This window comes from Ictidomys tridecemlineatus, chromosome 3, assembly GCF_052094955.1.
Source record: "Ictidomys tridecemlineatus isolate mIctTri1 chromosome 3, mIctTri1.hap1, whole genome shotgun sequence".
NCBI lineage: Eukaryota > Metazoa > Chordata > Mammalia > Rodentia > Sciuridae > Ictidomys > Ictidomys tridecemlineatus.
In genome coordinates this window covers 6,248,563-6,270,168 of record NC_135479.1, presented here as the reverse complement: position 1 = coordinate 6,270,168, position 21,606 = coordinate 6,248,563, and the positions used below count along the sequence as shown (strand labels likewise).

The 21,606-nt window shown below is 53.5% G+C and overlaps 2 protein-coding genes across 2 annotated transcripts; both read left to right on the top strand.

Moving 5' to 3' along the window:
* The first annotated feature begins 196 nt into the window (after window positions 1-196).
* Otop2 (otopetrin 2) lies at window positions 197-9,521 on the top strand. Its single transcript, XM_021731199.3, has 7 exons — window positions 197-913; window positions 1,171-1,516; window positions 2,143-2,279; window positions 3,220-3,278; window positions 3,662-3,801; window positions 5,247-6,124; window positions 8,547-9,521. The coding sequence occupies exons 2-7, from the start codon at window positions 1,204-1,206 to the stop codon at window positions 8,715-8,717; spliced, it is 1,698 nt and encodes a 565-aa protein (XP_021586874.2). The 5' UTR covers window positions 197-913; window positions 1,171-1,203; the 3' UTR covers window positions 8,718-9,521.
* Window positions 9,522-11,019: 1,498 nt separating this feature from the next.
* Otop3 (otopetrin 3) lies at window positions 11,020-21,176 on the top strand. The gene is made up of 7 exons (XM_005332536.3): window positions 11,020-11,111; window positions 15,048-15,464; window positions 15,553-15,689; window positions 16,250-16,308; window positions 16,574-16,692; window positions 18,567-19,375; window positions 20,460-21,176. Exons 1-7 carry the CDS (start codon window positions 11,093-11,095, stop codon window positions 20,628-20,630), a joined length of 1,731 nt encoding a protein of 576 aa, XP_005332593.2. The 5' UTR covers window positions 11,020-11,092; the 3' UTR covers window positions 20,631-21,176.
* The last annotated feature ends 430 nt before the right edge of the window (window positions 21,177-21,606 follow it).

Genomic DNA, 21,606 nt, shown 5'->3' with positions numbered 1-21,606 from the left:
GCCCTGACCTCACTCCAAAAGTGCCCACTGCAGTGCTCCGACCCATGAGGCCCAGTTTGGTGAGAGTTTGGGGGTCCGTCTTCATCCATCTCCAGTGCTGCGGCTCCCGATTTCTCTACCCGTCAAAGGAAAGGGCAAAGGGCTAGGGAAGGTGAAGACGGGGTGAAGGTGCAGACCTTAACCCAGGACAGTGGGACTAAAGGGAATATGAGGACTCACTCGACAAGACAGCTAGTAGGACGCGGCAGTCCTGGAAGCCATCCCTTGAGAGGGGCCGACCAGCCATCATCCAGCAGAGGGCGCTAGAGGACTGGAAGCAGAATACGCGCCGCGTGGGAACTTGGTACCCAAGCCCCAGACTTAGCATCCCGCGGAGCAGCGGAGCGGGGCAGCGATAGAGGAAGGAGGAACTTCGATCACTGTGTGGGCAGGTGGGGAAAAGGGGGCTGGTGCCCCGATCTCGGGCCGAAACCAAGATCAAAGGTATAAGATGCGCCTGGGCTAGGAGAGCGTCAAAGTGTCAACGACAGGCACTTGGGGCATGATGGGGGTTCTGGGTGGGCGCGATCGCTACGCACCAGATCGCAGCGGACCTGGTGGGAGGGTTGCCCTCTGAGTGCTTCAACGTGAGGCCGCGCCCGAGCCTGGCCGCGCCTGGGTGACAGGGTAGGGCAGTTCTTCGTAGGTAAATATAAATCTCACCTTATCTGGCTCCCGCGCTCTTCCCTAAATTCAGTTCGCAGAAAAGATGGATCATGTGAATGGGTCTGAGAGGTTTATGGAGCTGAGCTCCTGCTGCTGTAAATCACCCTGTCCCCTCGGGTATAAAGCACCCGTCCGTCCCGGCGTGGGAGAAAGGAGACGCTGGCTGCCACCTGACCCCCAACGCCGCGCGGGCTCCCGGCCCAGTCAGGTGCGTGTCCTGGGCCAGTCAACTATGGGATTTTGGAAGTGGGGACCTTGAATGGAATCCAAACATTTACCGCTGCTTTTCTCTTTTCCGGGAGCGGGTGAGGAGCAGGCTCCGATTTTTCTCCCCCCACCCCCTTGTCCAGCGCTCCAGCCCTCACCCTACGGGCTAGGAACTCACTGGCCTACAAATGTAGAGACAAGATGAGGAAAGGATAGCTCTCGGGGTTGACCTGGGGTCCTTTCACTCCTCCCTCCCAGTGACCCCTCCAACCTCCTGCTGTCGCCCCCACCATGTCGGAGGAACCGACCCCGGGCCTCAAGGAGATACCGCCGGCGCCGCAGGCCGGCCCCCGGGAGATGTGGAAGAAGGGCGGCCGCCTGCTGTCGGTGCTGCTGGCGGTGAACGTGCTGCTGCTCGCCTGCACGCTCATCAGCGGGGGTGCCTTCAACAAGGTGGCCGTGTACGACACCGACGTGTTCGCGCTGCTCACCACCATGATGCTGCTGACTGTCCTCTGGATCCTCTTCTACCTCCTCCGCACTGTGCGTTGTCCCGACGCTGTGCCCTACCGGGACACGCATGCTGGCCCCATCTGGCTCCGAGGTGCGGAGAATGGGGAGGGAGGGGGGACAGAGGTGCAGTGGGCAGAGCGGGGAGCTTTAGGCCAGGGCTCTTGGAGCTCCTGCAGAGTGTTAGCATAGAGGGAGGAGAAGTTCCCTCCGGAAGACTGGATGTGGCTGAGGATGAGGTGAGCTACCACGGAAGGGGAGGGAGGGAAAGGGGACCTGAAGGAGGGATGAATAGAGGGATGGAGGGGGACTTCTTTGCCTTGTCTTAGGATTTGGAGAGAGGTGGACAGGAGACAGTCCTTGATGGAGAGTGTGGGAAACAAGGCAGTGGTAGCTGAATGAGCTGGTCCAGGTCCCTTCCCTTTATCTCTGCAGTCCCTGAAAGGGACACACAATAGGACATCACTCTTTCACCTACTTAATCATGCACTCATCCTTTGTTCATTCATTCATTCATTCATTGCCCATTCACCAGTTCCCCCGACCATTCATCCTTCCTCTCATTCTCTGCATTCATCCATCCATCCACCCAAACATCCAACCACTGACTGCACCCACTGGCCTAGCTACTCAGGCTCTGGGCCTCTCCTCCACTCTAGAAGCCTTCTCTCTTGGCTCTCTGATCCACCACCACCACCACCCACTGCCCCTGATTTGCAGGTGGCCTGGTGCTGTTTGGAATCTGCACTCTTGTCATGGATGTCTTCAAGACTGGCTACTACTCCAGTTTCTTTGAGTGCCAATCAGCCATCAAGATCCTGCACCCCCTCATCCAGGCTGTGTTTGTCATTGTCCAGGTGGGTGGCAGGAGTGTCCCTGGATGTGGTGGAAAGGAGCCAATGCCTGGCAAGTGTCAGGAGTCCTGGGTTCCAACTGCCCCTAACTTCCACCCTGAGCAATTGAATAAATGGAATAGGACCGTAGCCGAGATCATGAGTCTGGGCATGTGGATGCACTGTGTAATGAGGTAATATCTAAATGTGAGCTCCTACTTAAGGAGTGCTGCAACTTTATTTTAACCTAAATAGTGCCAGTTGTTAACACCTAAGAGGTGTGAGTAGAGACACCAGCCCTATCTGCTAGAACCTGGCCTGCCCTCCTTGGGTGCCCATAGAGGGCATCCATCTCAGTGTAGCCAGTTTTTTTGGGGGGGAGGGACATAGCTGCTATGTTGGGTATTTGCTCAGGAGGTGGGGCATCCTATAACTGGATTTTTCAAACAAGTTCAATTTCTCTTTTTTTTCAATTAATTTTTAAATTTGTTACACAAACACCATTTTGAAAGATGATTGAGTTGAGGCAGGAAGTTTTACACAGGACCAGAAGACAGCGTGCCTGCAACATGACCCTAATGATCACATGGATGGTGCCCTCCCCTGTGGCACCACCTGCACCCAGGTCTCCACAGTTTAACATATTTATGTAGTTGTAGCTTAGCTGGCCTTACTCCCAGAAATAAATAATTAGGTAGTGAAAAATCTATTTGCCTCTCCATCACTGCCCCCACCACCAACAACAAAAAATCAAAACCAGAGATAAACTTTCAAAGAACAGAAACTACTACCTGTATACAAAACTTACCATAGAGTAGAAAGAAAATATTTCCAGTTTTTTGTAAATCTAAAATAAACCTGATAAGTTAGTGTAAGGCCCCTGGGGTAGAGAACAATACTGGACATGGGAGCCTGGATTTAGCCCATCTGCAGAGCAATGATCCTCCCTCCTCTCTCAATACAGACTTACTTCCTCTGGGTCTCTGCTAAAGACTGCATTCATGTCCACCTGGATCTGACTCGGTGAGAACCGAAGCTCAACGCCTGCCTGGAGTGCTCACCTGGCATGAGAGATGAGGGCTTTCCAGCCTGGGCATGGCTCCTCCCTCTGCTCAGCCAAGGGCCCCCACTGCGTCAGCCTGGTTTCTGCTACTCTGTGCAGTGGGCTTTCCCCTGGTGGGTGGGGAGCATGGGGCCTAAGACAACCTTGGCCTTCCCTTGGTTGGCATCCAGGCCAGACTAAGCGTGGCTTTCCAACCCAGCTTCCCCGTTCACAGGGACCTGGCTGTACCTTCATTTCTCAACACCACCTCTCAGGAGAGCTTCCCAACCCTCCACCTTGCCAGGGACCCAAGATGAACCACATATTCACCAGCCTCTTTGCTTCCCCTCCAATCCCCAAACAGGTGTGGGCTCATGTTCACTCTTACCACCAACCTGGCCATCTGGATGGCAGCCGTGGTGGACGAGTCTGTGCACCAGGCTCACTCCTACAGCAGTGCTCACGGCAACAGCAACACCAGCCACGCCCGCCTCACCCCTGACCGTGAGTTCCCCTTTACCCCACCCCAAGGCCTCTTTACCCCACCCGAGGCTAGGTGCTTTGTGGATCTGTAGTCAATCAACCAAGCCCTCACAGGGCCTGGAGACAAAGGTGCTCCTAGGTGTTGTGGGTGTAGGCGACAAGGAGGAGGAGTATGGAGGGCATCTCATTCTTGAGGATGCAGCCTTGTCCCCATTACCAGGTCCCATGCCACCCAGAAGAAAGGGCAAGGATCATCAAACTGGGGAGAGAGGGGAAGGGGGAAAGAGTGGTTCTGGGAACCTGAGATCAGAGGGGAAAGCCTGGGAAGGAGGTGGAGGTGAGAAATATCCATCCTGTCACAATGACACAGTGACAATTTCCTGAGCTCTCTATATCCTACACAGTGCTAAGTGTCTGAAACACTCTACTTAACCCTCACAACTTCCCGTGGAGTTGGGAACTACTAATATTCCTCCAGGTGCAGAAACGAAGGCATAGAGAAGTTAAATAGATGCCCAAGGTCACAGAATCTGAAACCGGGGCACAAGTGCTCAGAGCCATCTTTACTTTTAACCAGTGTGCTACCTAAGTAAGAACAGGGCCCACAGTCCCTGGGTCTTGGTTCTCTGGGCTTCTTTAGGTCCTCCCACTAGCTAGGACCAGACTAGAGACTAATGCCTGTGCACACTCCCATGGGGGGTCCAGAAACAGAGAGTGGTCCCAACCCCCAGGGAGGCCCCAGCCGCAGGACTGATACAAGGCCACCCAGCATATCCCCAGGATCCTGAGAGTAGTTAAAACCAGCCCACGGGGGTGGTCAACTTAACGTGTTGACCTGTGGGGTGGGAGAGGCCTGCTGAGGAGGACCTCCCCTGTGTTGGAAGTCAGATAGATTGTCCCAGCTCTCCCTAATAGGACACGTCACTTGACCTCATTGACTCTCAGCTTCTTTACCTGCAAAATCCAGCTGGGAGGATTCTGGGATCCAAAAGAGATATTTGACAAGGCCTAAGGTATCCTACAAAGCACACTCTGGCACGGAGGCAAGATTCCTTTCAGTGTGGAAGGGCACAGCGGAGACCTGGGCATGGCAGCTGGGTTTCTTTTCTTTCAGATGCCTGGACTTTAGGGGATCCCAAGAAGGCCACTCTCTAAGGGACCAGAACTTGACTATCTTAGGGAGCCAGGGGTCATTATAGGTGGTGAGGGATCAAAGGGTTAGAAAGGGGTGAAGTGGTGGTTCTATGGTTCAAATTTGTTTTTAATGGAGCACCGATGTGTCTCATAGCCTCTGGCACACAGTAGGTACTCAAAGAATATTTGCGTAATGAATGAACGCACCAGGTCCTTTGAGCTCCAGTGGTGATGGGCAGAGAGTCCCTGCCCTTACAATGGTCTCAGGCCAGGGGTGAGTTGTCTCCAGAAAGTTGGAAGGGCAGTCCAGCCCAGTGTCCCTCTCACCACAGCTGAGCGTGCAGGCAGCGCCGCCGGAGGAGACCCCTGCCCCTGCGACACAACCATCTGCCAGATCTTCCAGCAGGGGTACTTCTACCTGTACCCCTTCAACATCGAGTACAGCCTCTTTGCCTCCACCATGCTCTACGTCATGTGGAAGAACGTGGGCCGGCTGCTGGCCTCCCCCCACGGCCACGGCCACAGCCCCTCCCAGGTCAGCCTATTCCGAGAGACATTTTTCGCTGGCCCCATGCTGGGCCTGGTGCTCTTCGTGGTGGGGCTGGCCGTCTTCATCATCTACGAGGTCCAAGTGAGTGGAGAGGGCGGCCGCACCCAGCAGGCCCTTGTCACCTACTACAGCTTCAACATCGTCTGTCTGGGGCTCATGACTTTGGTCAGCCTGAGCGGCTCCGTCATCTACCGTTTTGACCGCCGGATCATGGACCACCATAAGAACCCCACACGCACGCTGGACGTGGCCCTGCTGATGGGCGCCGCCCTGGGTCAGTACGCCATTTCCTACTACTCCATTGTGGCCGTGGTGGTGGGCACGCCCAGAGACCTGCTGGGGGCACTGAACCTGGCCCACGCTCTGCTCATGATTGCCCAGCACACCTTCCAGAACGTGTTCATCATCGAGAGCCTCCACCGGGGACCACCTGGGGCTGAGCCTCAGGAAACCCTCCCCAAAGAGCCCTGCCAAGGCCTTACCTTTGCGAACCTGGATGCCCTCCACTCCTTGCCTGCCTGCCCACCCACCCCCAGGCTGGTCAGCCCCAGCTCAGATGGACCTCAGGAAGCAGGGGCCATCATCTTGGCCCCTCGGGGCCACTGGAGACGGCGGTGCCTAAAAGACATCTCTCTGTTTCTCCTGCTCTGCAATGTCATTGTGAGTAGCTGGGGAGTAGGGGGTGGGGCAGGGAGAAGGCCAGGGGAGAAAGCCAGGGGAGGAGGCCAAGGAAGATACCATTTCGGGTTCCCTTAGCCTTCTGCCTTCCCCTGCATCCCACTGGAGAGTCTTAGAGCTCTCTAGGAAAGGAGTAGGTTCAGAGAGGGTCACTGCAGCCCTTGGGCAAACAGCATCTCCAGGCGCATAGAATGAAATCTTAGCAGAAGTAGCTGGAGGGGTCCAGGGAATGCTGACATGGGGCTGGGCAGAGGTGAGAGGGCTGGGAGCTGATGTGGGAGGCGGGGCCCTCACCTGTAGGTGGGAGGTGTGACTGCTCCTGGGAACTTGTGACCTGCCTGCTTCTCAGAATAACTGGAGCAGCATCAGGAAGCAGCGGAGACCAGCATAGGTGTGAGTTGTTGTTTTCTATTGACAAAGTACAGTGTGAGGCTCTGTAGGAAGCACACGGGGTGTGTGCAACAGCTGTCCCCTCCCCAGTAATGAAACAAAGTCAGCTACTAAGAGCAACACACTTTACCAAGTACAAATAAACTGCCCGGGTGGAAACACCCCAGGGCAGAAGCCCTCACGATGAAGTGCACCCCCAGAACTTTCCTGCAACCCAGTATAGAAATGTTCCAGGGTAGAAGTGACCTCCATACAGAAATCTCCAGTATAAAAAATGTACCCAGGTGGGTTCAGCAGCCCTCTGGACCTGCAGGTTCGATGTCCTAGTATTCACATCAATCAGATGGAAACTGTTAAGGAAAAAAATCCACTGAACTGGTAAATTATTTTTTCCTTGTTATTATTCCCTAAACAATATGGTGTAACAACAATTTATGTGGCATTTACATTACATTACATGAGTACCATAATCTACGGTATACAAAAAGAAATATGCAAATATTATGCCATTTCATATAAGAGACTTGAACATCCTTGGATTTTGGTATCCATGGCAGGCAGTGGGGAGGTTCCTGGAACCAATTCCCTGTGTATGACAAGGGACAACTGTGTATCCCAAGTAGGAAAAAACACCTCTAAAAAAATTTGACTCAATATAAAAACAATCCTTTTGACTATACCCTCCAATAGAAAAATATCCCTAATATAAAAACATCCTTAATATGGGTATTTCTAGGAGGCTGGGAGCATAGACTAGTGAAAGCATTTGCCTAGCATGTGCAAAGTCATGGGTTGGATTCCAGAACAAATATGTATATCCCAATATAGAATAATATCCACAGAGTAAATTCTGCCCCATGAAATTCTGCCTATTTGAAATATACCAACAACCCTACAGAGACGTTTAAGTGCAGTCCACTATGAAGACCGCCTATCCTACCAGCAACTTCCTGTGCAGTCCTTGTCCCCATAGATATGGTATGACCCCATGCAAGAGACTTCTGATAGTCAATTTCACATTTTTTAAAATAATTTTTCTTTTAGTTGTTGATGGACATTTATGTTATTCATTTACGTATATGTGGTGCTGAGAATTGAACGCAGTGCCTCACACGTGCAAGGCAAGCGCTCCACCACTGAGCCACAACCCCAGCCTTGTCAATTTCACTTTTTAAAAAGTGCATCAGCAATCTATGACCCCACCAGTAGAAGAAATAAGGCTCAAAAATCTCACAATGCCTCAAGCTGGCTTTGGTGCCCACCCCCTGCCGTGGCCCCACGCCCACCCTCCAGGTTACAGGTTGGGAGGCTCTTCCTCCCAGTACCTGAGCCTGAATCACTTCTCACAGTATCATCTCATCTCTCTCATTTTATAGGACAGAAACAGGCTCAGAGAGGGCTGCCAAGTGCCCAAAAGGGTAGTTAATTGGTGCAGGGGTGGGGCCAGTCTTTGTCTTCTGCTCATACCCCACACTCAAACTGTCTGAGCACCTAGCCAGAGGTGAGGAAGGGCTCTGGCTTCCACCTCCTCCCAGACCTGGGAAAGGGACAAGGGGTCCGGTGGAACAGAAGCCAGAGCTCATGGAGGGCGAGGGTGCCGTAGCCTCCTGGGTGAGGTCTGAACCCTTTGTCCTGGGTCTGACTGATTCTGTCACCAGCACCCCATGCACACATCTCTCTAGTTGCTGATTCAGATGTTTGAGCCAGTTTCTTCAATCACCTATTGAAATTTCCGTGCCATAGGTGAGCCTGGCTAAGAGGGTGGGAGAGGTGGCCGCCTAGTGGAGGCCTAGCCTGGGTTGGGCAAGTTTAGTTAGGCACACTTCTTGAAACACTTCTAGAGAGTGACAGGCCCTGTCTAAGACACTGGAGGTTGCCATTGGATGACACCCAGCCCTCTATGTCTACCAAACTAGAAGGCTGGGGTCCCCATCCTCTCACAGCCCGCAGAGCCCACAGAAATGACCAGCAGGTGCATTCCAGACCAGTCCTTGATGTGCCCCTCTCCCCACAGCTGTGGATCATGCCAGCCTTCGGGGCCCGCCCTCACTTCAGCAATACCGTGGAGGTGGACTTCTACGGCTACTCTCTCTGGGCGGCCATCGTCAACATCTGCCTGCCTTTTGGGATCTTCTACCGCATGCACGCTGTCTCCAGCCTGCTGGAGGTCTACGTGCTGTCCTGAAGCCTGGGACAGAGACTTGGGGGATGGGGATCAGCTCATATGTCCAGAGCTCCTCTGGAATCACCTCTAGAGTGGGAGTCATAGTCACCAGACCCTTCTGGCTCCAGAGTGGAATTTTCACACACACAAAAAATTTATTTTTTCAGGATGAGTTTTTAAATCACAATTAGAACATGCCCTTTCACCCCTGGCATGATCCTGGGGCCTCGGGCAGTGGTGGAGGAGGGGCCTTTCCCTAAAGTCCTAGGATCAGGCAGGATCTGGAAGTGCCAGCTCTGGCTCCATCCCTAATCCCAGCCTGTGGCCTGGCCAGTCCATTGTCTGGAGCTGGGAACCAATAAACCTGCCATTTATCTGGTCCCCTACTTCTTGTCTCAGCTGCCCCATCTGAAGTTGTCATAGGAGAGAAACTTGGCAGGCAGGGCGGGAAAACCTGAGATTTTCAGGCCTCCAACTTTTCACCAGGCAAATTGAGTCTGAGTTACAGGCCATCTAAGCAGTGGGTAATGGGGTGGTGGGGGGGGATGGGTTTGGATGGCGTTCTCAAGCTGCCACCTTCCTCTTTTCTTTATCTTCAGGTGACATACACATGCAATAATGTTTTTATGTGTCTCTAGCCACCAGAAAGGTGAGGCACTACTCAGTCCAATGTTCACATTTTACAAAGAAGGAAAGTGAGGCCCAGAGAGGTAAAGGGACTTGCCCAAGGTTGCATAACTGGAGAGCCAAAGCCTTTCTACTAAGAAGAATAATTTTTAAACTTTTTTCAAGCAGATCTTTTTATTAATATATTTTTAACTGAGACATAGGATTGTATGTGTTTGTGGTACACAGTGTGGTGTTTCAGTACATGTATATAATGTGTCATGATCAGATCAGGGAACTTGGTACCTCCATCCTATCACACTTTATCATTTCTTTGTGTTGGGAGCATTCAAAATCCTTTTTTTTTTTTCTCCTATTTGGAAAGACTCAATGATTTGTTATGAATCAGTTACTCTACTGTGCTACTGGTCTCCACTAGAAGTTATCCTTCCTGTCCACTGAACCACCTATAGCCATTAACCATAAACAGCAGAACATTTCTTCCCCTCAAAATGTTTTAGGAATCTCAGGAACTCAAGTTTATAACATAGATATAAACAGTTTGGTTCTAGTTTAGGAGGACTTTGGGAAAGTCAGGTCCCTGCCCTTGGATCTCCTTAAACCCACTCTCTCCATGGGAGTCTCTGAAGGGCTTCCAGAGAGCTAGGATGTCTACTTTGCCAAAGGCTAAAGGGGTAGCCAGGGATGGTGCTACACACCTGCAATATCAATGGCTGGGGAGGCTGAGGCAGAAGAATCTCAAGTTCAAGGCCAGCCTGGACAATTTAGCAAGGCCCTATCTCAAGATTAAAAAACATAAAAAGGGCTGGGGATGTAGCTCAGTGATAAAGCACCCTTGGGTTCCATCGCCCAGTAGAAAGAAAAAGAGAGAGTGAGAGAGGAAGGAAGGAAGGAAGGAAGGAAGGAAGGAAGGAGGGAAGGAAGGAAGGAAGGAAGGAAGGAAGGAAGGAAGGAAGGAAGGAAGGAAGGAAGACCAGAGGAGTTAGAGATTGAAACCCTGACCTCCCAGCCAGAGAGACTGGGGGCCATGGCTGAGCTGGGGGCTGGGAAAGGAGAACATGGCATTTGTGAGAGCAGTGGCTTCTGGAGCACAGGGGATATCAGAGGAAAGCTGCCTGGATCCTGCAGGATTAGCCCAGTGGGTCTCAGGCCACAGCGGGAAATGAAGAGGGCGCAAGAGGCTGCCTTCTCCCCAGCCTCCTATCGCGCCTCCTGCCCAGTCAGAATGAAGCTTTGTCTGGGTGTCTTCAGCCCAAAGTTCGCTTTTGCTTTAAGGAAGGGGGGGGGTCCTGCAAAGTGGGCCACAGGAGAGCCTGATGCTAACTAAGTAGGGTCCAGGAAAAACATGACCCCAGACCTGGGACGGAATGGTCCCAGTCTCAACTTGGCCACCAGAGGAAAATGTGTCCTGAACCCTTTACTGCGGACCTAAGGACGTTGTTCCCCACTCCACCCATCCCGAGGGCAGGCTGCGATCGCAAGGCGGGTTCGCCGGCTGGTGACCCTGCCTTCCCGCGCGTGTATCTCCTCCCGGCCCTCCCTCCGGCCCAGCCGCCTCGCTATTGGCTCCTTGGTCTGGGCTTGAGCCCCCGGAAAAGTAATTAATGAGGGATTAATGAGATTCCCAAAGTCAACAGAAAAATCGATGGGCCGTGGAGCCTGAGCGGCGGCTGCGCATTCCCGCGGGGGGAGGGCATCGGTCGGGAGCGCTGGACCTCACCTGGACGGAAGGTCGGCGCTGTGCCCCAGTTGGTGGTTGGCCCGCGACGATGCCTGCCCAGTCCACAGGTAAGGCTCCCTGGGCGGTAGCTACACCGCAGCGCCCTCCGACCGCTGGTAGAACGTTCCCGCGGGACCAGCCCCGACACTTACGCACCCTCTGTTTCCAAAGCGGGGTTCAGGTGCTGCAGGGATTGCTGCGAGAGGACAGGGCGACCCAGGAGCCGTGATCTTTTCCACCGGAGGTTAGCCCCTCTCTGCCTCCGACCTCAACTCGGGTTCTGCGCCCACCCCCTTTCCGCCCACTGGGGCGCACAGGGATCAGCAGGGTGAGCTCCGCACAGCCAAAAGGGGGCGCCGAGGCCAGGAAGAAGCAAGAAACCTGGATAGGCGGTTAAAGGGGCATGGGATCAGAGCTGCCTGGGGTCTAGAGCAGCTGCCCCTGGCCAGCAGTCCCTGGAATGGCCGGGAAAGAAATCCCAAAGCATCCATGCCCACTCTCAGCAACCCCCTCTGGAGCTGGTCCTATGCTCTTGGTCCCGCGCGGCGCGCCCAGGCAGTTCTGCGGCTTTCATCGCCCACCTCTTACCTCCATCCATAAACCAGTTTGATGTCCTGGCCCTCCCTTGGACGGGCGTTGCGCCAAGAGCGAGCCAGAGGGCGGCAGAGTCCTTGTCAGTTCCAAGCGCACTGGTTCCCTGGTTCCCTGCGTGACCCCTACCTGCCCACCACCGCACCCTGCCCAGCAGGTGAACCTAACTCATCCCTTAGATAGTTCCCTTCAGCAGTTGCTGGAGTGTTAAACCCTCAGGGACGAGGTACTCCCAGGGCGAAAGCCCTGAGGGAGAGGACCAGGAATCAGTGTCCCCTCTAGTCTTGCAATCCCAGCAAAAACCACTCCTGAAATTCTCTTCCCCAGGACCCCAAAATAACTGTAAGAAAAAGCACAAATAGCTAACACAGAGGGCTTTCTGAGCTATCCTCTGCTCTACGTCTACTTGTGTGTATTGAATCATTTAATTCTAACAAAACCCCTGTGACAGAGGCTTTATGCATTAATTCCTTCATTTATTCATCCAAGAAATCACTGCTCATCTCCTGTGCACCAAGTGCTATTACTCCATAGTTGTATATTCCTTTTACAGATGAGGACACTGAGGCACAGAGAGTCTAAATAGCTCATCCAAGATCACAAAGGTAGAAAATGCCAGAATCTGAGCTCTTCAACATTAGAATAACCAGATCGCAGAGGGGTTGGCAGGTTCTGGGAAGGGTGAAGTGGAGCTGCCAGGGTTGGCAGAAAAGGAGCAGGGAGGTGTCCCAGGGAGCCCCTGCCTTACTCAGTCTGGGCTGGGGAGCCTGGGAGGAAAAGATAACGATCATCTGGAAGCTGCTAGGGCAACATTGGGATGGAATGGGTTAAATGGGGAAGGTCTCTGTCCACAGCTCTGCTGCTGCAAGCTTCCTGTAAACTCCATTGTCACTGTGCTAGTTTTGGGGGGATCTGAGTTAAGTAAGACTGGTCTCTACCCTGGAGGAGCTCCTGACCTTGAGGGTACTCATGGCATGCCTGACAGTGCACACAAACTCTTGACAGAGAGGAGTGGCCACCTAGCAAACAGCCACCAGCAGCTGGGGCAAGAGGGAAGGCTTCCAGGGGTGAAGAGGATGGAGGAGGGCCACGGGTGGGAGCTGGCAGGGAGGCAGGAGACACCGCCGTTCCAGGAGGGCTGGCAGAAGCCAAGATACCACAAAAGAAATGTGGAGCCCTCACCTGGGCCTGGACACATGTGGAGGGCAGGTACTCAGTGTGACCACGGACCTGAACAGGTAGGTGAATTTAGCCAATGATGACAGAATGGACTGGGAGAGGGGAGAAAATCATTTGTAAAATCTCAAAAATAGGCCAAAGTTTTAGTATTCCATTTGCTTCAGAAGAGAAGAGCAGAAGGTGTGATATTGCTGGGGGTATACGTAGGAGAATGGGGACCCAGAGGGGCTACATTGTAGAGCCCAGTGTGGTGAAGATCTCCTGAATTTGTGCAGAGAAAAAGACTGAAGCTCTTGAAGCTCAGGGTCTCAAGGGAAAGACAGAAAAAAGTAGGGCTAATTCAGATAGAGCATGCTGGGTGATGTGCCAGCAATCCACAGGGGTGGTGGGAGTGCTAAGGGCGGTCCTCACCCAGCCTGAGCACGGGTCAGGGAAAGCCACATAGCAGAGGTAAGTCTTTGCTGAGTCCTGAAGGACAAGTTGGCATCACCAAGGGGCAAGAGGGATGGGCATTGGAGGCAAAGGGCCAGGTGTGGGCAAAAACAGGGAGGTGAGCAAGAGCAGAGAGCATTCTGGGAATTGCAGCAGGATGGTTCAGATTGTGAGCAGGGGAGTGGGGCCGGAGGACCATGCTTGAGAGGTAAGTTGAGGCTAGACCAGGAAACAACAATGGCTGCTCTGCCTTGAGTGCATTGTGCACCAGGCCCATATAAACACCTGCTGTCTCATTTGGCTCTGAAAGGCCATTCAGGCCACGGCTGCTGCTTTGGACTTTACACTAAGGGCAACTGGTTGCCTCTGCAGGGCTGTCAGTATGGACAGGCACCATGGGCAGGAAGGCCAGGTGCAGGAGAGAGTGGAGGGGCCTCTAAATAGAGTAGTAGTGGTTGGGGCTGAGAAAAACCAAGGAGTGTGGGAGCTGGAATGGACAGGCTCAGCACCTGTGGAGAGGTGAGGGAAAGGGGAGAGGCAAGGGGGTGCCCATTTCTCCATCAGGAAATGCAGGGATGGAGACACCACCATGAGATAGTGAACGTTAGGAAGCAGGAGAATGGGGCCGTGAGCACTCAGAGCCCTGAACCCAGAGCACCTGCAGAAGCCCAGCCACCAGGAAAGCATGCAGAAGCAGCAAGATCATCCCTGCTCTCGACCATGGCTCAGTCCCACTGGGAAGAATGCCCAAAGGGGCAGGTAGGCTGGGCTCAGAGCTGCAGGAATTGGGTGTCCTGAGATCTGGCCCAAGTTGTTGGTGACAAAGTAGCTGTCCTGAGTGAAATCTCAGGGAAGGTGAAGAAGTGGCCAGAGATATTCGGGGAGGGAGGAAGGCCAAGGATAGCGTCCCAAATCAGGCTGGATATTCATGAGACAGAGAGGAGAGATGAGGAGGAACAGACAGAAGTCAGTTCTGACAAAGTCAAGAACATGGCATCCATGCTGATCCTGGCCTGTCCTATGTACTTGACAGACATTACAAATCAATCCTAGAACTGCCCCCCAACTTAATATGCTTTAAAAATAATTTTAATTACATCAATAATGTGTCAATTTAAAAAACAAGAACATTAAAAGTAGAGAAAAGCCTACCACTTCCATCCCAGTTCCCTGATCTCGTCTCCAGAAGGAACTCCTACTGTGAACCCAGTAGGCATCCTCTAGACCTTACAAAAGTCATTTATATGTGTCCCATGTGCCCACACTAGAAAATTATTTCATATCAGAGCATTCTTTCCTACCAAGCCTAGATTCAACCTCAGGATCCTTCTCAACACAACACCAGGCAATCATAGCCCAACTAAGCAGAGAAGACACTTGCTTGTGCTCCCTGATTTCAGGAATGAAATTCCTCCCAGAAGTTAGCGGGGTGCAAGCTGCCTTTTGTTCGTGAAAAGTCATAGCCCTGGGAAGTACCCAGGCCAGGCACTATACAGATGTCCCTGGTTTCCTTGATACTAAATCAGGAAGTAGGGCAGCCCAGCCAGGGGTGAGGGAGGTAGTCCTCCAGCCAGTAGACATAATCCCCTACATTTATGTCCAACACAGAGCATTTCCCTCTCCCTGGTCTGGTTCAACCTCCTTGGGTCCCATAACAGAGATGGGCAGCTGCTATTATTCTCAGTGTTCCAGTCACAGAGATTGAATAACTTGCCTTAAGTCACACAGCAGTTAGGGACAAGGATGGAAATGGAACCCATGTCAACCTGACAACCAACCCAGGACCCTTTGTCCCTCTCCAGCTCCTGTTGAGGCTCCACCCATGCCCTCTGCAGAAGTGCAGGAGAATGAAGCGGGCCCAGCCAAAGAGGACCACGGGAACGTGGGGGCCGAGGAGACAGGGGCCCCCAGTGCGCCCCAGCAGAAGTCCTGGCTGGTGCGACATTTCTCCCTGCTGTTGCGGCGGGACCGGCAGGCCCAGAAGGCTGGGCAGCTCTTCTCAGGACTGCTGGCCCTCAACGTGGTGTTCCTGGGTGGGGCCTTCATCTGCAGCATGATCTTCAACAACGTGGCGGTCACTCTGGGCGACGTGTGGATCCTGCTGGCCGTGCTGAAGGCCCTGTCCCTCCTCTGGCTCCTCTACTACACCGCTGGCACCACGCGGCGGCCCCACGCAGTGCTCCACCGGGACCCTCACGCGGGACCCATTTGGGTCCGGGGTGAGTGCCGGGGTGCTGGGTGGATGGAAATGTCCCTGGAGGGAGAGCGGTCCTGGGGAAGATGCCAATGCCCACCTGGCCTGGCCAGGCTCCCTGGTGCTCTTTGGCAGCTGCACTATCTGCCTCAACGTCTTCCGCATGGGCTACGACATGAGCCACATCCACTGCAAGTCAGAGCTGGAGCTTATCTTCCCCGTCATCGAGATCATGTTCATGGGCGTCCAGGTGACAGACCTCCTGGGGACATACCCTACCCACCCAGGCCATAAGCACACATACACACCTACTATACCAGAAACAGCCACATAGGCAATACCTATGGCGTAGACCCAGGGTGTAGACACACACACCACAGTCCTGCAAGGATGCCCACTCCCTTGTCCACATCCAAACACCCACATCAACACACGGCATGTGCCTTCGTGGACACACCTCAGATACACAAGCCACCTTCATAATGGCATCCAACTCTCTCTAGAGTTTCTCCTGTGTGCAGGCCTTGTGTGGGGAGCTGCATTTACATCACCTCCTTTATTTCCCCCACCAAGTGGGCATGTCTCTATAACAGTGGGCATTTTGGCCCTTTTTTAGACCTGGAGCAATTAATACTCAGAGATGTTTTGCCACTGGCCCAATACCACACAGCAAAGAAATGGCAGAGCCAGGACTCTAGCCCACACTTCCTCACTGTGTCTTCCATGGCAAATACACACAAGCAGCTGGGCATCCACACCATGGTGCCACTACCCCACCAGCCCCTGGGTTCAAGGTCCTGTCTCTTTCAGACCTGGGTGCTCTGGAAACACTGTAAGGACTGCGTTCAGGTGCAGACCAACCTCACTAGGTAAGATTTCTCTCCTTGCAAAGCCTTGCAGTGTTTTCTGTGCCCTCCCACCGACCCCCACACTCGACAGCCTCCCTGCACAGCAAGGACCTGAAACTGTGGGTTGGTCTGGGATTCATCCCAGTGGTCCCTATGCTGGGTGCTCCTGAAGTCCTAATGTCACATGGGATCAGGCTTTGAGATCGAATGATCACCCTCACGCAGTCTATGGTGAGGACTGGGCACCCGGGGAGACCGCTGTGAGCAGAGTGTGACCTCCCTCCAGGTGTGGCCTGATGCTGACGCTGGCCACAAACCTGCTGCTGTGGATTCTGGCTGTGACCAATGACTCCATGCACCGCGAGATTGAGGCCGAGCTCAGCGCCCTCGTGGAGAAGTTCTCAGGTACAGAGACCAGAGCCTTGCACGTGCACGCACACACACACACACACACACACACACACACTTTGCCCCCCCAAGCCAGGGAGGCTCGGGAGTTGTAGAACTGGAGCCAACTCTAGAGACCAGATAATGATTAGAGAGAAAACTGCAGTGTATCCTGGGTACCTTGGTGCCCGTCAGGACCTGGTGCCCTGTGTAAGCTAGCCACTAATCCTTGGCTGGGCTAGTCTGAGAAGTCCTTCAGGTATGCACCCCACCCGTGGTATTTGCATTTCACTTACAAAAAAATGGGGGGGGGCGCCTGAAAGAAATGTTTTCTTAATATAATTTTAGGTACCTAGGTATATCATGAGGGATGGAATATTTGTGGGCAGAAAAAAAAAAAAAAAACTCCCTGGGTTGTCCCATTTGCCCAGTTCTCTGTATGGTTCACCTTAGAAGCCGTATCCCATAAACCCCATGAGAACCTGGCAATCCGTGGGATTCGGCCACACCTGTGAGTCTACTCCCCACCCTGCCCGCAGCCCAGCCCTGCCCCCGCACAGTCATTTACACACCCACTGCATAAATCATGGCACGCCTGGATGCTGTGGGCATGTCCCACAGTCTGTTGACATTTTTCAGAAAATCTGTGCAAAGAGAATTTGAGGCAAGCACATCATGGATTTTTTTATTATTAAAAAAAAAATCTCTTGGGGCTGGGGTTGTGGCTCAGCGGTAGAGCGCTTGCCTCACATGTGTGAGGCACTGGGTTCAATTCTCAGCACCACACATTAAAAAAATGAATAAAATAAAGTTCCACCAACACTAAAAAATATTTTTTTAAATATTTATTTTTTAGGTGTAGATGGACACAACACAGTGCCTTTATTTTTATATGGTGCTGAGAATCGAACCCAGGTCCCACCGGTGCTAGGCGAGCGCTCTACCACTGAGCCACAATCCCAGCCCTACTAAAAAATATTTTTTAAAAAAATCTCAAATACACAGATGAGTTGAAGAACAGCCATCATGGAGATGTAACAATTATCAATATTTTGCCACATTTATTTTATTTTTTGCAAAAGTACAGAAAGTAAATTACAGAAATCGTGTCATTTCATCTCAAAACACTTCAGTATGCACTTCTCTAAAAATAAATGTATTTCCCTTTATTACCACATGCTAGTGTAATTGCCAGCAAAATTCCTTTTCATCCTCCTGATCCCTTTATTGATCGATATTCCACTTTCTCCAACCAATTCAGGAAATGTCTTTCGCAGACATTGGTTCAAATAGGCAAGGGGTCAGGTTGACACTTTCCGTCTCCTTTTTCCTAATAACATTGATATTTGTCAGATGCTTCCTAGGGGTGGCCGTTTAAGTTGTTCCCCTCTCCCCTGCTTCTCCTAAAAATTGGAAGTATAGGCCAAAGTCTGAATTCCATTCACATTGGTTATTTTTAGCACCAGCGTTTCCCTGGCCCTGATGCTGTGTGTCTTGAAGGGCACTTGACCCAGGACACTGATGTCCTTGTCATCCAAGCATGTGTTGCTGAGGCTGAGATCTGGGCTCAGGTGGGGCAGCCAGGTCCTCCGATGTAAATTACAGGTTTGCCTTGCCGGGCAAGCAATTTGTGGGGTGACATTTGGCACCAGGAATCCTGTTTAAAATGCTTTAGGTAAGCTTGGCTCCTGGCTGACCCCCTTTGGGAAAGAAAGACCGTTCTGGGATTTCCAGTTTCTGTGTCCGGGCCTCAGTCTCCACAGCTGTAAAACGAGCAGCTGGCTGGGAACCTTCTACCTCTGGCATGTTCCAAAAGCGGGGGACACCAGTGATTCGCGTCCTGGGAGCGGGCCCCTCCTGAAGTCTGCCCCCTCCGCCCCGCCCCCTCCCAGGCAACGAGACCAACACCTGCCTGTGCCTCAACGCCACGGTGTGCGAGGTCTTCCGGAAGGGCTACCTGATGCTCTACCCCTTCAGCACCGAGTACTGCCTCATCTGCTGTGCCGTGCTCTTCGTCATGTGGAGGAACGTGGGCCGCCGCCTGGCAGCCCACGCGGGCCCGCGCCCCGGCACCCCGCCCTTCCACCTGCACGGGGCCATCTTCGGGCCGCTGCTGGGCCTGCTGGCGCTGGTGGCCGGCGTGTGCGTCTTCGTGCTCTTCCAGATCGAGGCCAGCGGCCCGGCCATCGCGCGCCAGTACTTCACCCTGTACTACGCCTTCTACGTGGCTGTGCTGCCCGCGATGAGCCTGGCATGCCTGGCGGGCACGGCCATCCACGGGCTGGAGGAGCGGGAGCTGGACACGCTGAAGAACCCCACCCGCAGCCTGGACGTGGTGCTGCTGATGGGCGCGGCGCTGGGCCAGGTGGGCATTGCCTACTTCTCCATCGTGGCCATTGTGGCCACTCACCCGCAGGAGCTGCTCAACCGGCTCATCCTGGCCTACTCGCTGCTGCTCATCCTGCAGCACATCGCCCAGAACCTCTTCATCATCGAGGGCCTGCACCGCCGGCCGCTCTGGGAGGTGCCTCCGGAGGGCCTGGCAGGGAAGGCCGAGCCTCCCCGCAGGGGCTCCCTGCTCGAGTTGGGCCAGGACCTGCGCAGGGCCTCCCTGGCCTATATCCACTCCTACAACCACCTCAACTGGAAGCGTAGGATTCTCAAGGAGATCTCACTCTTCCTCATCCTCTGCAATATCACAGTGAGTGGCTGGGCTGGGACTGGGGCGGGTGTGGTACTGGCAGGTGGATTCAGGACTCAAGAAGTGATGCGTCAAGGTCACATGCTTCTCTCTAACTAGAACGATGGTGCTTGAGAAGAGGGAGTGTCAACCCCAGCTCTTGCCAGCTGCCCAGCACGAATAAATGTGCCGAGCAGAGAGCGAATTCTCCTTACACATGGGTAACATTTCTGCCCTCCAGAAACTTACTGTCTAGTTGGAGAGACCCAGGGGACCGATTAGAAAATTACTGCTGAACTCATCACTCACTATATTTGGTCAAAAGAAGAGCTCAGCAAGTGCAAGTGTCTGATTTTTCTACTAAAAAAAAAAAAAATTTAAATCTCTAATTAAAGTCAGTGGTGACAATTGCTTAGCTTCTAGTGGTTGCTAAGTTCCAGGGCCACCTCTCCATGCAACATCTTCACATTTAACCCTACACAAAAGACACTGTTACTGTCCCCACTGGACAGATGAAGAGACCAGGGTGTAGGTTGTTTGACCTGCCAAAGGTCCTATAAGTGGCAGTGCAGGGTTGTTTGTCCCCAACCCCTGATGCCCTGAAAACACCCCAGGTATGAGACCCCCTGGTCCATAGAGAGAACAAGTAATAAATTGGCTCTAAAGTATGTTAGGAGCTCAGTAAAAAAAGCATGGGCCCGAGTGGCCAAGGCAGGCTTCAGGGAGGTTTGATCTGGGGCTTGAGGAATGGGTAGAATTTGATCAGGAGGGTGGGAGGGGAGGGGCTGGCTGTAACTGCAGAAGAGTGAAGCCTGAGCTCAGGGTACAGGGGAGTCCCCAGGCTGCTTGCTGGGAATTCCCGACACGTCGTGTGGAGGCTGCCCCGAGGCTCAGGATGCATCTGGAGTTCAGGGCCCCAGACAAGCCAATGAGGGGGTGCTCAGGCTTCTGTGGAATGGGAACAGGAGGACACGGGGGCAGAGGAGGTTGCTCCCAAAGTCCAAGGCTGATGGGGTGGGGCAGGGCCAAAGGAACCAAGGGAGCCGAGCACTTGGGGTGTGGCAGAACCCTCCCCCACTCAACAACCTCCTCTCCCTCCCGCCAGCTATGGATGATGCCTGCCTTTGGCATACACCCAGAATTTGAGAATGGGCTGGAAAAGGATTTCTACGGTTACCGGACGTGGTTCACCATCGTCAACTTTGGCCTGCCTCTGGGGGTCTTCTACCGCATGCACTCTGTGGGAGGGTTGGTGGAGGTTTACCTGGGGGCCTGAGGCTGCCTCAGGAAACCACCCTCAGCAAAACTCTGAAGTGCCAAGGCAGGGGAGATGCCAACCTGGAGTCTCTGGGAAGATGCTTCATTCCAAGGCGCAGAGACCAGCCTGGGGCTCCCAAAGCCCTCTCCTCCCCAAGACTTGCAGACCGGAGAAGACTGCCTATAGCTCAAGACAAGGGCAGAGTCTGGACACTGATCTTCAGATGCCCACGTCCAGGCCTGCACACACAGCCGCCCCTGCCTCACCAGTCCCTGCAGCCAAGGGTACACCCCAGGAGGCTGGTGAGGCCCTGTGCTACACTTGAGAAGGGCCAGTCCTAACTAACACAGTCCACCCCTCCCCAGCCAGGTCTCCAGAGGTCTGCTTCCTCCCCTGGGAGGGGTGCACGGCCTGAGTGTGGCCCAGGACCTCCTGCAAGCTCAGAGCTGGCAGGCAGCCCCGCCCCTCCCCACACACCCCGTCTCCTAATGAGCTCGTTAATTAACTGCCAGGTGGGGTTCAACAGCTCTCTGCTGCTGCCATAAACCCTGTTTGTTTGATCGATCACTTCTGAGCTTCGTGGCATTTGTTCTTGGGGACAGAACTGCTACTCCAGGCATGGTTGGAAGGATGGTCCTCCTGGGCAGTGCTGTGGGCCTGGACAGACCCATTCCTGGCCCATCCACTCCTTCCCTTCTCTGATCCAACCCAGGGCTCATGTACCCACCCTCCACCCTCCACCCTCCACCATTAGGACAGTGCCTCCAGGGGACCCTCTGCTGCTGGCTCACCACAGGTGGTCACTGCAGCTTCTGGCGGCTGGACCTTAGGCCTGCCTGGCCCCCTGAGCCATCAGGTGGAACAGGAAGGTGAGCGAGAAGGCAGGCCTGACAGCCCATCCATCTCCCTGAGCCCAGTGCAAACAGCCGGCTGTGCCCAGGGAGAGGCCCAGAGGCTCAACCCTCCCCTGGGTTCCCACTCCCCGGAAGTGAGG